We start from the raw sequence: 13,824 nt of genomic DNA, 5'->3' as shown, positions 1-13,824 counted from the left end.
ACTTGGATATTGGAGTCAAGAAAGAGTCTGTTACAAACTGTTCACAACTGTAAAGCCAGCTTGGCATGCCTCTACAGATTTGAGTTTATGCATAATCTGTGTTGCAAGACATAGGCTCAGGGAAGCCCTTTGTAGCACGAGGGTGGGAAGCTTGAGAGAAAATTCCAGGTAATGTAAATAAAGAAAGAGGGAGGAATACAACGAAATACCACTGGTATAGAAAACTTGGAGTTCTGAGGGTCAGCAGCATTTATTTATCTAAATAAATAATGGCGATCACCTAATGTAAGAAAAGCTTAGGTAAGTACAGACTATTTTAGAAATCCATTATGTTTCAGGGATAGGCATGCAGACACACTGTCCTGGTATGTGTTTAGAAAAAGTATTTTTTCTGAGCAAGTCAATCTTTCATGTAGACTGGTGTTCATTTACTAATCAGTTCATTCATTAAATAAATTGTGGATTAATGGCATGAGGCTGGAGTAGAGGTCAGGCAGCGATGTTTGGCAGCGTTCTGAAGAAAATTTTAAGTGATCTGCTAGAAATACAATAGAAAATAAAAAAAAATGGTCCTTTCTTAAAAAATGGTCCTTTCTTGAAATAAACTTACAAATCCATTTTCTCTTGGATACAATATCCGTCTTGGAAAGATTAGTTTGAAAGCTAAGTCTCCAAACTGTTCTCCTGGTAATAAATTGCAAAGATTTTCAGCCTTTAGTCAGGAATTATGCTCAATAATCCACTTAATTTTTTTTGTTGTTTACTATGAGTGGAAAACATGGAAAGCTTGTTTAAAAATGGAACATATTACCAGAATAGCAAAAATAAGAGAATGGGAAAAATGAATTATTCTGTATCTGTGCCACAAGGTACTTCCATTCTTCCTCCATGACCACAATATATTTGAAGCCCATGATAACAGAAAAAGCTCTTCCTCCCAAGGTCATGGTCTGTGGGGCTGGCCTGCCTCATCTGCCATGTTAAGAATATAGTCAGCCATGTCATCTTCTGGCGGTGCATCTGGTACCACCCAAGATTCTTTTGTTCCACTCATCTTTAGGGCCATTCTCATGTTGATTATTCCATTTATCAATAAACTTCTGGCAAAAGCTGTGAGCACAAGGCAGGATGAGGTGATCTTGTCTATCCATGCAGACACAACACTCCTCCTCAGTCAGCTGCTTCACCCTTCCCATCGCAAGGCTAGCCTGACAAGATGTTACAGAAAATGAGTTTTCATTGGTTCTTCAGAGGTAGACCTCTGAGGCAACAATCCTGCTGCTTTACTTGTGGTGTCTTTATAAAGCAGAATGAACTGGTACAAATGTATTATCCATGATGCTACTACAATGCCACTGCTTTTCTTGCTACAGACCACCCATGCAACCACTTTCCAAAAGGTAGAGGAACCAAAACCAGGCTGTACCTGAAAGACGTATTTTTCCTGTCTAGCAGCCACTTTAGCAGTTACATCATTGAGTTCAGCTACTCTCCCAAGAAATTCTTCATAAGTTAGAGAGCTACTTTCTCTAACCAATGTGATGTGATTTGCTATTTTTTCTGGTAACTTGTTAATAACCAGCTGCAGCTAAGCTGAAATTTGCTGTCCCATGTTGAAATGATGTCTTTTAGAATCCAGAAAGGGTTGCTTCACATACTCTCACTGGTTCATGGCATCATGATCCCTGTAGCTCAGGCCCACCAGTGGAAGCAGGACTACTTACTTTTTGCTCTAGTTTTGAGTTCCATCATTCCATATGAGAAACTAAGTGCTCATCTAAATATATTCTTCTCAAGAATGTAAGTACCTCTGAAAGTGTAGTGTGTGTAAGTTGTGAAGCGAATTCTGGATATCTAATTAACTATCACCAGTCAGTGTCAGTGATGGGAAAGATGGCATCCAATAATTGTTGAGGGGTTGGTAGCTTACTTTACAAATGGTTAGATAATACATATTTTATGCTTTGTGGGCCACGTGACTGCTGGCTGTAATGATTCAACTCTGTTGTTGTGGTGTAAGAACAGCCACTGATTATGAATCATTCCATCTACCTAAATGAGCAGCTGTATTGCAATAAGACTTCGTTTACAATATCAGGTGGCAGCCCAGATTTGACCCAGAGGCTGTGGTTTGTTGACATCTGTAACTTCATACATATAGGAAGCATGAAGAGTATGTTCACTTAACCTAACTTTAAAGAACACTTTGACCCAGTTAATAGAATCTGGGAAATGGAATCTACCAGTTGCAATGGTATGTGTGTGTCATCTTTTTCTTATGGCAAACATAATCATAGGAACTGAATTTTCTATTCTACATATACCTCAGGATTGTTCCCATAAAAGTGAAAGAGAAACCTATCTCAGTTGAAATTGTAAATAGTGTCTGTGGTTGGGGGACAAGTAACCTATGTTCTCCCCCTTCAATTGCAGGGAACTGAGAAAAGTCCAGCAGGCCCAGTCCCTCCAGGGAGACACCCACCATGGCAACCTTGAGGTCTCTGTGGGCCAAAGAGAATCAAGAAGCACAGACAGCTGGTAGGATGAAAGAGTGTGAAGTCTTCAAGCTTTACCTGTGGGCAATCTTCCCCATCAGAATTCACTTCACACCAGCCAACTTTATACTATAAGCTCTCCAGAAAGATACTGATCATCCAACCTTCTTCTTACAAAAGGGAAAAACTTACAAAAAGGAAAAAGTCACCTTAACATAGCATTTGCAGCCAAGATCACAAAGCTACTAAAACTTCTTATTAGCAATGGCCTCAGGTATAATAATTGGTATTCACTTTTCTTCCCGATTGTTATATTCCTAATGCTACCTATCAACAACTTGATCCCAGAAAGAAATAACATTTGGCTTGAGTTGAAGTAAGACCCTACAAGAAGATGTGCATGGATTTAGACAGTGCTTCCCATGCTGTATGATGCTATTCATCAAAGAGAATTTCCAGCCCCTTCTGAGGAACAGTTTTCTTAATGTATTTTATGGATGGAGGTAACCTCTCTGACATTGTATTTATTAAATGAATGGCTCCGCTGTTATGTGAGGTGGGTAGAAATAAGACCACGAATAGCATGGATTTGCCTGAGCTGGTTATTAACTTGTGAAACAAAAACCCTGGAGATGGAATGCTCAAGGGAAAGGTGATGTGGCTGTTGTGACTCAGTAAATTTGTCTTAGCCCTCTTATGGCTGTTGAATGGTTTTGACTTCCTGGATATCACCACTTCCGATTTTAGTAGAATCTGGCTTCATTTCCTGTGGTTTTTTTAAAAAAGTATATTTTATCCAAATCCTTTTCTGTGTACATTTTACAGGATAGAATATTTGTAAATAAAGGTTTTATCTTGTCCAAAGATGAATATGGGTAAATCACACTTCTTTGTAACATGAAACAAAGAATCAGAAATTCATGTTGGAAAATATTTTGTAAGTGAGCAGGTAAAGAGAATCTATTTTATTTTTACTGAAAAAAAGGTGAAACTGAATTTCATGACAAAATTATAGAATAACAATAGTTAATACACTGTACAGTGTCATCTTCAAGGTAGTTAGAGTACAAGATATGGGCATAAAAATTCTCCAATTGATATTAGCAGGAAAAAAGATGTATTTCTATACAACTAAATACTACTCAGTCATAAAGAAGGATAAACGTGGATAAAATGTGCAATAATAATTGTGAAATGGGAAGTAATTGCTTAAAAGGAAAAAGGAACTAGGAGTGGGGAAAGGGAAAAGTGAAAGGGGAAAGGAAAGAAGGTAAAAGGGAGAAAAATGCAAGGTAGCTATACTATTAGTGTCTCTTAGTTCATTGAAAAGGAAGGTTTGTGCTAATATCAATTGGAGAATACCATATTCCCCTGTTGATGGGCATTTGGGTTGTTTCCAAGATTTAGCTATTACAAATTGTGCTGCTGTAAACATGGGTGCACATTTATTGCTATGGTATGATGTTTTTAATTCTGCTGGGAAGATACCTGGAAGGGGAATAGCTGGGTGGAATGGGACCTCTAGTCCTAGCTTCTTGAGGAAACTTCTCACTGATTTCCACAGTGGTTGCACCAGTCTGCACTCCCACCAACAGCAGAGAAAGGCTCCTTTTTCCTCACAGCTCCTCCAGCATTTGTTATTGGCCGATTTCTTCATAGCCATTCTTTCTGGAGTGAGATGGAATCTCAGCGTCATTTAATTTGCATCTCCAGAATGCCCAATGATATTGAACATTTTTTTTCTCACTTTTAAAATTTTAAACAGAATTAAATAAAAATGATACACAATTTCAAAACAAGATGATAGGAAATTAACAATGTTATTGTAGTGCATAGTGTTATCTTCAGAGTAGTTGCTAAGATTACCAGATATAGGCATGTAAGACTGATCAAAGATCAATCTACAGGCCTATATTTGTTTATCTGAGGAACCAATTTGAGGATACCAATATGTAATACAACAACAATTGTTAGTTTCCTATTACCTTGTCTGAAATTCTGTCTTGTTTTCATTTTTATGTTTTTTTTTATGTCTGTGTGTCTGTTAATATGTTTCAATTTTTATCTTTATAATAAAAAAAGGATCAAGCAATATAAGCACTAACTATTCCTTTCAATAAACTAATAGAAATTAGTAGTACAATTATCTTAGCTATCGTGTGTGTATGTTATATATACATTTATTTATATTTATTTATATATTTACATATACATTTTTTATTTATATATTTTTACATTTATATATTGATATATACATTTTCCCCTCACTTTCTTTTCTCCTTTCCTTCATCTCAGTTGTTCTTTCCTTTTGAGCGGTTTACTTATTTGCCATTTGTATTTCTTCATCTGAGAAGTTTGTATTTCTCTCAGATGCCCATTTTAGGATTGGGTGTTTGAATCTGGGGGGGGGGTCTGACTTTTTCAATTCTTTATATGTTCTAGATAGAAGTCCTGGGGGCATCAAGATGGCAGAGTGGTAAGTAGAAGGCAAAGGTTCTCTCTGAGTGTTGCCATTCAGACGACAGCAACGTGAGGAAGACACGAGGGAGGGAAGTGGGTCCCCTGGACCCAGGAAAGATCTGAGGCTCGAATTGAAGCCCATGGACAGAGTGAAGAGAGAAACTTCAATGAAGAGGGAGGAAGTAGCTAGCGGTGCCTTCTCCCTGAGATGGGACTCACTGCACAAGAGGAGCATTTAAACCTGCAGACATATGGTGACTGCTGGTGACCTCAGAGGCCTCCACGGAGAGACACAGCAGTGGAGATGAGCAGTGGATGTGAAGGACTGCACTAGCTGGCGGCTGTGATTGTTGCCACTGTTATTGCTGATGGTACCACTTTAGCCAAAAGTGACATAATTGTTCTAAAGAGCTATTTTTCCTGGTATTCCAAGACTGAGATTGACTAAGGGTCACAGAAAATACTGTGGCAGAGTGCCAAAGAACCAGGGGCTGGGCCAAACAGGCAGCAACTTCTCATGCCCAACAAATGGAGGATGTCGGATCCTGCAACAGACTCAAAGCCCAAAAACCAGTTACACCTGGGGAAGATACCTTGGAGAAGCAGTCATTTCCTAAGGGTTCTAAATACTAGCAATAAAGCAACCCACTACAGGCAATTTACAAGCATCACCTTAGGAATTAAACTAAAAAAAGAAAATGAGAAGACACTTAAACAAGATGCAACCCCAGACATCCAGTTCACCAATGGCAAACCCAGGGGCAATGAAGTGGGGCAGTCCGAAAGCCTGGCCTCTCTAAAGTGGTAACACCAAAGCAATTGAATGAAAAAATCAAATCAGAAATAATTTCTCAGATAACTGCAGAGATGGTATCCACAGTGAAAACCATGCTTAATGACTCTAGAGCAGATACAGAGAAAAAAAATAGAGGATCTGTTTTGGTTACTTTTCTCTCATTGTTGAGAAAAAATGCCTGATGCCAAAATTAAGGAAGGAAAGGTTTATTTAGCTCACAGTTTGTGGAGGTTTCAGTCCATACTCAGCTGGCTTCAAGGCAGAGGGGCATGGCACGGGGACAACAGTTCATGGTGGGGGAAGACAACAAAAGCAACAAGAGCAAATGGGGGAGGAGCAGGAGCAAGCCTCTTTTACTCCCTTATACTGTATGTAGGCTACTCTCCCCAGGGTGGCTGTAGCACTCATACCCATAATCCCAGCACTGGACCATGAATCAACCAAAAACTCTAGAAGCCTGCCCCATGACTGCATGAGGCTTTGAGGGGACATCTAGACACACAGCATAATAGGAGCTTAAGAAAATTATGGAAGCCATGAGTACTCAGCATAGGAAAGAAATGGAATCCATAAGGCATATTCAAGCAGCTATCCAGGAGAATAAAAATTCCATTGAAAGTATCCACAGCAGAAGGAGCTAATGTGAGGACTGGATCTCAGATATAGAACACAGGCTTGCAATTATCATCATGAAAAGAAAGATTCCTTAAAAATGGCAAGGTACCATGAGAAATCAATCTAGCAGCTGCTACATGAGGCAAAGAAGAATAACTTAAGATTGATTGGAATTAATAAAAAAGCAGGAGATAGCACAAATGACATAAAAAAAGACCTGTTTACAGACACCATGGCAGAAAACTTCACTGGTAGGAAAAAAGAATTGGACATACAGAAAAGTGAGGTATTATATAATTCCTATTAACCATGATAAAAAAACTACAGCCAGGCATGTCATAGTCAAGATTCCAGAAATTCAACACAAGAAAAGAATATTAAAAGCTGTTAGGGAAAACAAACAAAATCACCTAAGGAAAGGCTATCAGAATCACAGCTGACTTTTCAGCACAAACCTTCAAGTCGAGAGTTTGGAGTGAAGCATTTCAAGTTCTAAACCCTTATACAACTTTATCAAGAAAAAAAGGAAAGAAAAGACTCAACTCCATGCAATTAGGAAAGAAAGGGTGAAATCACAATGGACTCTGCAGAAATCCGGAAGATTATACCTATTTTGAGAACTTGTATTCTAATAAGATGGGAAATGCAGAAGAAATGGACAGATTCCTAGATACATATGAATTACTAAAGCTGAGTCAAGAAGATATAAAAATCTTAAATAAGCCAGTATTAATCAGTGAAATTGAAGATGTTATTTAAAACCTACCAACAAAGAAAACCCCAGACCCTGATGGATTCACTGCTGAATTCTACAAGAAATTTAGAGACGATCTAACACCATTACTTCTTAAACTCTTTGTTTTTGTTTTTTTTTTGGTTTTTTTCTCCGGTACCGGGAACCGAACTCACGACCTTGCGCTTGCCAGGCAGGCGCTTTTGCCGCTGAGCTAAATCCCCAGCCCCTTCTTAAACTCTTTAATGAAGTTGAAAGGGAAGCAATACTCCCAACTTCATCCCTGGAAACAAGCATTACCCTGATACCAAAACAGGAGAAGGACCCAACTAAGAAAGTGAACTACAGGCTAATCTCCCTAATGAAGACAGATACAAAGATCCTCAATAAGATACTGGCAAACAGAGTGCAGAAAGTCAAGAAGATTATACACCATGACCAAGCTGGATTCATTCCAGGGATGCAGGGATGGCTCAATGTATGTAAACCAATAAATGTAATACACTGTATTAACAGAGCCAAGGATAAAGATCATATGATCATCTCAATAGACGCAGAAAAAGCTTTTGACAAAATCCAGCACCCACTCATCTTAAAATCTTACAGAAAATTGGAATAGATGGTGTATCAATCAGACTTTACTAGAGAAATAGAAATAACACAAGATATACAAATGTAGAAGAAATTACAAGATTGGCTTATGATGGTCAGCCACAGAGTTGGATGAGGAAGCGTGCAGAGGCTGTGTGCACACTGGAGGCTGAAGGGTCCAGTTCAAGGTGTGGAGCTCACTGCAGTGTTCCCTGCAAGTCTGTGTCAGGAAGCCAATGGGTCCTGTGATGGAACGCTGAAGAATCTATGCTGGAAGGCTGAAGAGTCCCAGGCTGAACAGTCTGCTCCAGAAGCTAGGAGACTATGACCAAACTGAAGGTGAAAACTGGAGCTCCTCCAAAGAACCAGCAATCAGTCCTTCCTCATTTCCCTTTTATTGAATGCAGGCTATCCACCTGGGGTGGGCGTGGTCCTTTACACTCCCACCATCTCTAGGCTCTCTTTCACAGGCTGAGGATGTTTATAAAGTAAGCACTCTGGGCCTCTGCTGAGTTCACTTCAATTTTTAAACTTCTCAAGTTAACATAATGTATCAACCATTATAGAGGGTCTTTATGAGCCACCTATGACAAACCAACAGCCCACATCAGACTACATGGGCAAAACGTGAAAGCTTTCACTCTAAAATCAGGAACAAGACAAGGATGTCCACTGTCTCCACTCTTATTCAACATAGTTCTGGAAACATTAGCCCAAGCAATTAGACAAGAGAAAGAAATAAAACGAATAATGATAGGAAAGGACGAAGTTAAATTATTATTATTTGCATATGACATGACACTTTACATAGAAGACACCAAAAACTCCACTAAAAAACTGCTATATTTAATAAGCAAATTCAATAGCATAGCTGGATACCACATCAGCACTCAAAAATCAATAGCCTTCATGTACACAAATAACAAACACACTGAGAGTGAAATTAAGGAAATAACACCTTTCACAATAGCATCCCCCAATGAAATACCTACTAATCAATCTAATGAAGGATGTAAAAGACCTCTATAATGAAAATTACAGTACTTGGAAAATGGAGATTGAAGAGGATATCAGAAAATGGAAAGACATCTCTTGCTCATGGGTAGAAAGAACCAACATTGTGAAAATGGCCATACTCCCAAAACTGTTCCTCAGATTTAATGCGATCCTGATCAAAATACCATTAGCATACCTCACAGAACTAGAGAAAACATTTCTAAAATTCATTAGGAAATAGAAGAGACCTAGAATAGCAAAGGCAATCCAGGGAAACAAAGGCAAGGCAGGGGGCATCACAATCCCGGACTTGATATTATACTATAAAACTACTGTATAAAAAGTGTGGTACTGGCAAAACAAAACAAAACCGGACCTAATGATCAGTGCAACAGATTGGAGGATGCAGAAACAATTCCAGCCATACTCAGCCACTTTACCTTTGACAAAGGTGCCAAACACATTCATTGGAAGAAAGATAGCTTGTTTAATAAATGGTGCTGGAAAAGCTGGCTCTGCACATGCTGAAGATTAAAATTGGACCCATATATTTCATGGTGCACTAAACTAAATTCAAGATAGAAGTCCTTTGTCTGAGGGACAATTGACTAAAATTTTTTCCCACTCTGTGGGTTGTCTTTTCACTCTGTTGGTGATTTCTTTTGATGTCCAAAAGCTTTTTAATAAGATGAGATCCCAGTTGTTGACTCTTTGAAGTATTTCCCGTGCAGTTTGGGTTTTGTTCATGATCTTTCTGCCTATACCTATGTCTTCAAGATTTCTACCTACTTTCTCTTCCAGAAGATTTTCTTTCCATTTTCCAAAGTCCTCTCTGAATTCCTTTTTCAGAGTACTGTAATTTTTTTCCTTGGTACTGGGAATCAAACTCAGGATCTTATGCTTGCCAGGCAGGAACTTGTGCCACTGAGCTATATCCCCAGCCCAGAGTACTAACACACAAATCTTTTACTTCCTTTGTTAGATTGATTCCTAAGAGAATCTAGTAGGTGGAGAATAGAGTAACATATCTTGGTTGTAAGGCCTCACTTTACAAGTCCGAAAGATAGTAATGGTCAGGTTTGGTTATAAAATAATGTTGGCCATAAAGGTATAATATTTGATAATTTGTATCATCTTAATGAAGGTAGCCTGTTAACAGCTTTTGTGATGCCTGATTCTTTTCAGTTTTAGTTTTTCTTTTTTTTTTTTTGAGACAGGGTCTTACTATGCAGTTCAGGCTGGCCTTGAGCTCACTTTGTAGCCCAGGCTGGTCTTGAACTCACAATGATCCTCCTGTCTCAGCCTCCTGAGGGCTGGGATTACAGGCATGCACCACCTTGTCCGGCTCTTTTCAGTTTTAGAAGCTAATTATTTTTAAATTAAAGGATCCCGCATATCACTCATTGTTCTGCCTTTAAATGGCAAATCTTTCCATGCAATTAAATTCTTCCTATAATCTCTTGCCATTTTTATTTATTCATTTTTATGCAAGGCTTAAAACAGGTAGTTTATCTCTTGCCACATCCCTGCTCTTATGCCTTCCCCATCCTCCTTGAAGTATAGCACAAAGTGAACCACAGCTTGTGACTTAGAAACATATATTAAGTATATGCAATGTAAGCTGGAATTCCTTGGTTATGCTTGTCTTCTCGAATACTGACAATTACTATTACTAGAAGAGTCTATGTCTCCTTATCCACTGTATTCCTTAGAGCCTATTTTCACACCTGAGTGGGCCTGGTGTTAGATAATTATTGGTTTATGACCCTGTTACTTTGCTGAGCTCCATGGTAATGAAGTCAATAAAATAGCCCACAGCTGCACAGATAAGATTGAGTATGAGAGGAATGGGGTTTTCACCAGGCTCAAGATTTCATCCCTTCTGTGTCTGCTGGACATTTACCCCTTGCCTAAGTAAGTTCTCTTTTTGCACACAGGTCATGATATAGCCCAAATAACTGTTATTTTACATCATTGCACTGATTACATTAAAGAAGTTAAATTTAAATAATTTGGAAAGAAATTAGAAATAATTTGGAAAGTAAATATGATATTTAATATTTATTTATTTTTTGAGACAGGATCTCACTATATAGTGCAGGCCTGCCTTCAATTTGCTTATGTAACCCAAGTTGGCCTCAAACTCACAGCAATCCACCTGCCTCAGCCTTCCAAGTGCTGAGATTACAGGTGTGTGCCACCATGTCTGGCAGTATTGTGATTTTTTAATACATGCATCCTAAACACAATTTCTGGCCCTCACCTTAAGATGTTGACAGAAAATCTTGAGATTTAGACCAGACCAGTAGAGCACAACAATATTTCTCTAAGCTTTAACACATGGACCAATTTAGAACAGCCATTTGTCTAAAGCTTTAGAAATATGAATACTATGGATGTATGTTTATTATTATGTGTTTCCTACAACAACCATTGAGAATAGTTAATGATTATTCGATTGGTCACTCACGTATAGCTCTATTTATTTTCTTTAGAAGCCACTTTGAAGATACCAAAGTATAGTACAACTATTGATAATCTCCTACCTCTTTTGTCTGTAACTCACAATTATTTGTCTATTTGTTTTCCTGAGAAACTATCTTGTTGGTAACAATATATAAAACAATAACCATTGATAATTTCCTACCACTTTGTCTGTAACTTGGTAAGCCTCCCCTATTACTATGTTATCCTCTTTTACTCTTTAAAAGAAAAAAAAGAAAAAAAAAGAAATATGAATACTGAAAGACAAACGTCAACCTTCCACACTGAACAATTAAGACCTAGTTAGAAGTATAATTTTAACCTCAAATTACATAAACTGTCAGGTCGATGTTTTACATTTAAAAAAGACTATAATACCCTATGGTAAGTATTGCTAGACTGGCTTTTGAACCACCTTAAAATACATGCCAGTAATCACTTTAGATGGAATCACTGTAATTTTCTATCAGTTATAAGGCTTTAGAAAAATTAAAAGCAAAAATGGTAGGAAATGGTACGACATGGTATTATTAATGCCTATGCAAGTCTTGAAGATGGTATAATGTGTTTTGGGAGCTCAACTGTGTGAAAGTGTAAGTGAATGGAGATAAACATTTAAAAATATTCCAGTTTAAAAAAAATATTCCAGTTAGCAAGCCAGGAGTCAGTCAATAGTTCAGATTTTCCATTTTTTTATTTTAGGAAACAGAAGGAAAACATATTAGCAAACAGACATCCATTTACAAAATAGCATAAGAACAATACAAACAAAACAGCTACAGACAAAGTTGTAGGAAATTAACCATGGTTGTTCTATTACTTATTGATATCTTCAAAGTGGTTTCTCAAGAAAACAAATAGAGACATACAAGATAGATCAAACAAGTAATCATTAACTGTTCATTTCTGTAGAGCAATAGAAGACAGTAGTACAACTATGTTCACTATCCTGTTTATACATACTTACATAATTTCCCCTTCTTTCCCTTCTCTTTTCCCACACCCCAGTTGCCCTTTACTTTTGAGCAATTTCCTTTTGTTTCACAATGTCTATTATACCTCCTAGTTTTTATTCACTCTTTCAGGTCTTACACTAGTGAGACAATATGATTCTTACACGTGCAGGTCTGACTTATTTCACTTATGAGTATGGTCTCTAGTTGTGAACATTTACCTATAAAAGCCTCGAGTTTATCTTTCTTTATAGCTGAGTAATCTTCTATTATATAAAAGTGCCATAACTGTGGAAGCAGCCCAAATGTCCATCCATTGAGGATTGGACAGATTTTCCCTTTAAAAGACAAGACTGGACCAGAGGAAGCAATGTGTTTGTTAGAAACATATGCAGCATTCCTTTCATCTCTACAGGGTGGGCAGTGCGGGGGGGACCAGGAAAAAGCAGGAATCCCTTGCTGGCCTGGATTCTACAATATGTGGGGCTCCACACATCATCCTTCTCACAAGGTCAACCATTAGGTAAATAAGGCAAAATTTAACAGGAACCAAGAAGTTTGGCAATCAAGATTAAAAATGCATCAAAGCACTATTTTTTAAATATTTAGTGAAAAAGCCCAGAATGAACAAAACAATCAGAATTTTAAAGACAAGGTTTGGAGAGACAAAAGGGAGGGAGGAGAAGGGAAAGTCGAAATGATGAAAATGCAAATGTATATGGACCAGTTCACCAAGAAGAATGTAATTATCATGTATCACAAACATATACTGGTTTTAAAAAAAACTTTAAAAAGACACAAGAAGTTTGAGAATTGATTTAGAAAGTGGCAAGAATGATGACTAAATACATTAGAAGCAATGGGGAGTATTTTGAGGGGGACTAATGACAATGTGTCTTTTACCACAGTGAAGTTTTTTATAAAAGGGACAAGAATGATGGTATAAGTGTTCAAAGTAAGGGGGAGTATTTTATGAGGCATTAATGGCAATGTGTCACTGTAATGATACATTTTTAATTAAAAATAAAGATTAGTAAACAAGTTAATTACAGTTACTGTACTTAAGATGGTCACTAGGTCAAGAAAAATTGTCAGGCATGGCAAGTCACTCAACTGAAATCAGATAAGCAAAACATTCTGAAAATACTGACTAGTTTACTTCCATTAAGGGCAGGAAAGTAAAATTAAACACAATTCCATTTTTGGTTTAAATAAATTTTAACTTGTTTTCATACATCTACTTCAATTTTTGTACTTCACGGATTACTTGCATTAATTTTGAATTTCAGAAATACATTAAAATTAATTTATCTTGACTGCCAATTTTTTGGGTACCCCCTTAAATTCTGCGCCTTCAGCTTTTCATCTAGTTTGTTTTCCTGCTTTTCTTAGAGATTTAGGGGAACAGGGCTGGGTTTTTGTTCCTCCAGAGGGTGGAGCTATTCCGTATTTTTCACCTACCTTGTCCTCCCTTGGGCCCGGCACAGAACTTCATAATTTCATCTCAAGGGAATTTGAGATCCGCGGAACTGACCACTTGGCGGCGTTGATCGATCCGATCCACTTCCGCCAGGACGGAAGCCCCCGGAACTCACCTATTAAGGGGGCTTGTTTCCCGCCGGCATCATTTCTACAGTGCACACTACGGGACAGTTTTCTCTTTCCTGTCACGAGCCTCACGTCGTCTGTGCACCGGAAGCG

At 37.9% G+C, this 13,824-nt stretch overlaps 1 protein-coding gene, 1 long non-coding RNA gene and 1 pseudogene across 2 annotated transcripts in view; 1 reads left to right on the top strand and 2 right to left on the bottom strand.

Annotated features, from left to right (window-relative positions):
- Wee2 (WEE1 homolog 2 (S. pombe)) overlaps window positions 1–3,296 on the top strand; it is a 32,476-nt gene extending 29,180 nt beyond the window's left edge. Inside the window, exon 12 of the mRNA XM_013505022.1 lies at window positions 2,434–3,296. Within this exon, the coding sequence (XP_013360476.1) occupies window positions 2,434–2,542 (109 nt within the window). The 3' untranslated portion in view covers window positions 2,543–3,296. The remainder of the gene's footprint in view (window positions 1–2,433) is intronic.
- The window catches only part of LOC102015324, a 38,987-nt gene extending 25,240 nt beyond the window's left edge, over window positions 1–13,747 (bottom strand). Inside the window, exon 1 of the long non-coding RNA XR_264104.2 lies at window positions 13,585–13,747. This is a non-coding gene — a long non-coding RNA (uncharacterized LOC102015324). The remainder of the gene's footprint in view (window positions 1–13,584) is intronic.
- LOC102014684 lies at window positions 6–1,612 on the bottom strand (annotated as a pseudogene).
- Window positions 13,748–13,824: the final 77 nt, after the last annotated feature.

Source organism: Chinchilla lanigera, unplaced genomic scaffold, assembly GCF_000276665.1.
Source record: "Chinchilla lanigera isolate Chin_1 unplaced genomic scaffold, ChiLan1.0 scaffold00093, whole genome shotgun sequence".
Taxonomy (NCBI): Eukaryota; Metazoa; Chordata; class Mammalia; order Rodentia; family Chinchillidae; genus Chinchilla; species Chinchilla lanigera.
The sequence above is the reverse complement of the archived record's forward strand: the minus strand, read 5'-3'. Positions and strand labels throughout refer to the sequence as shown.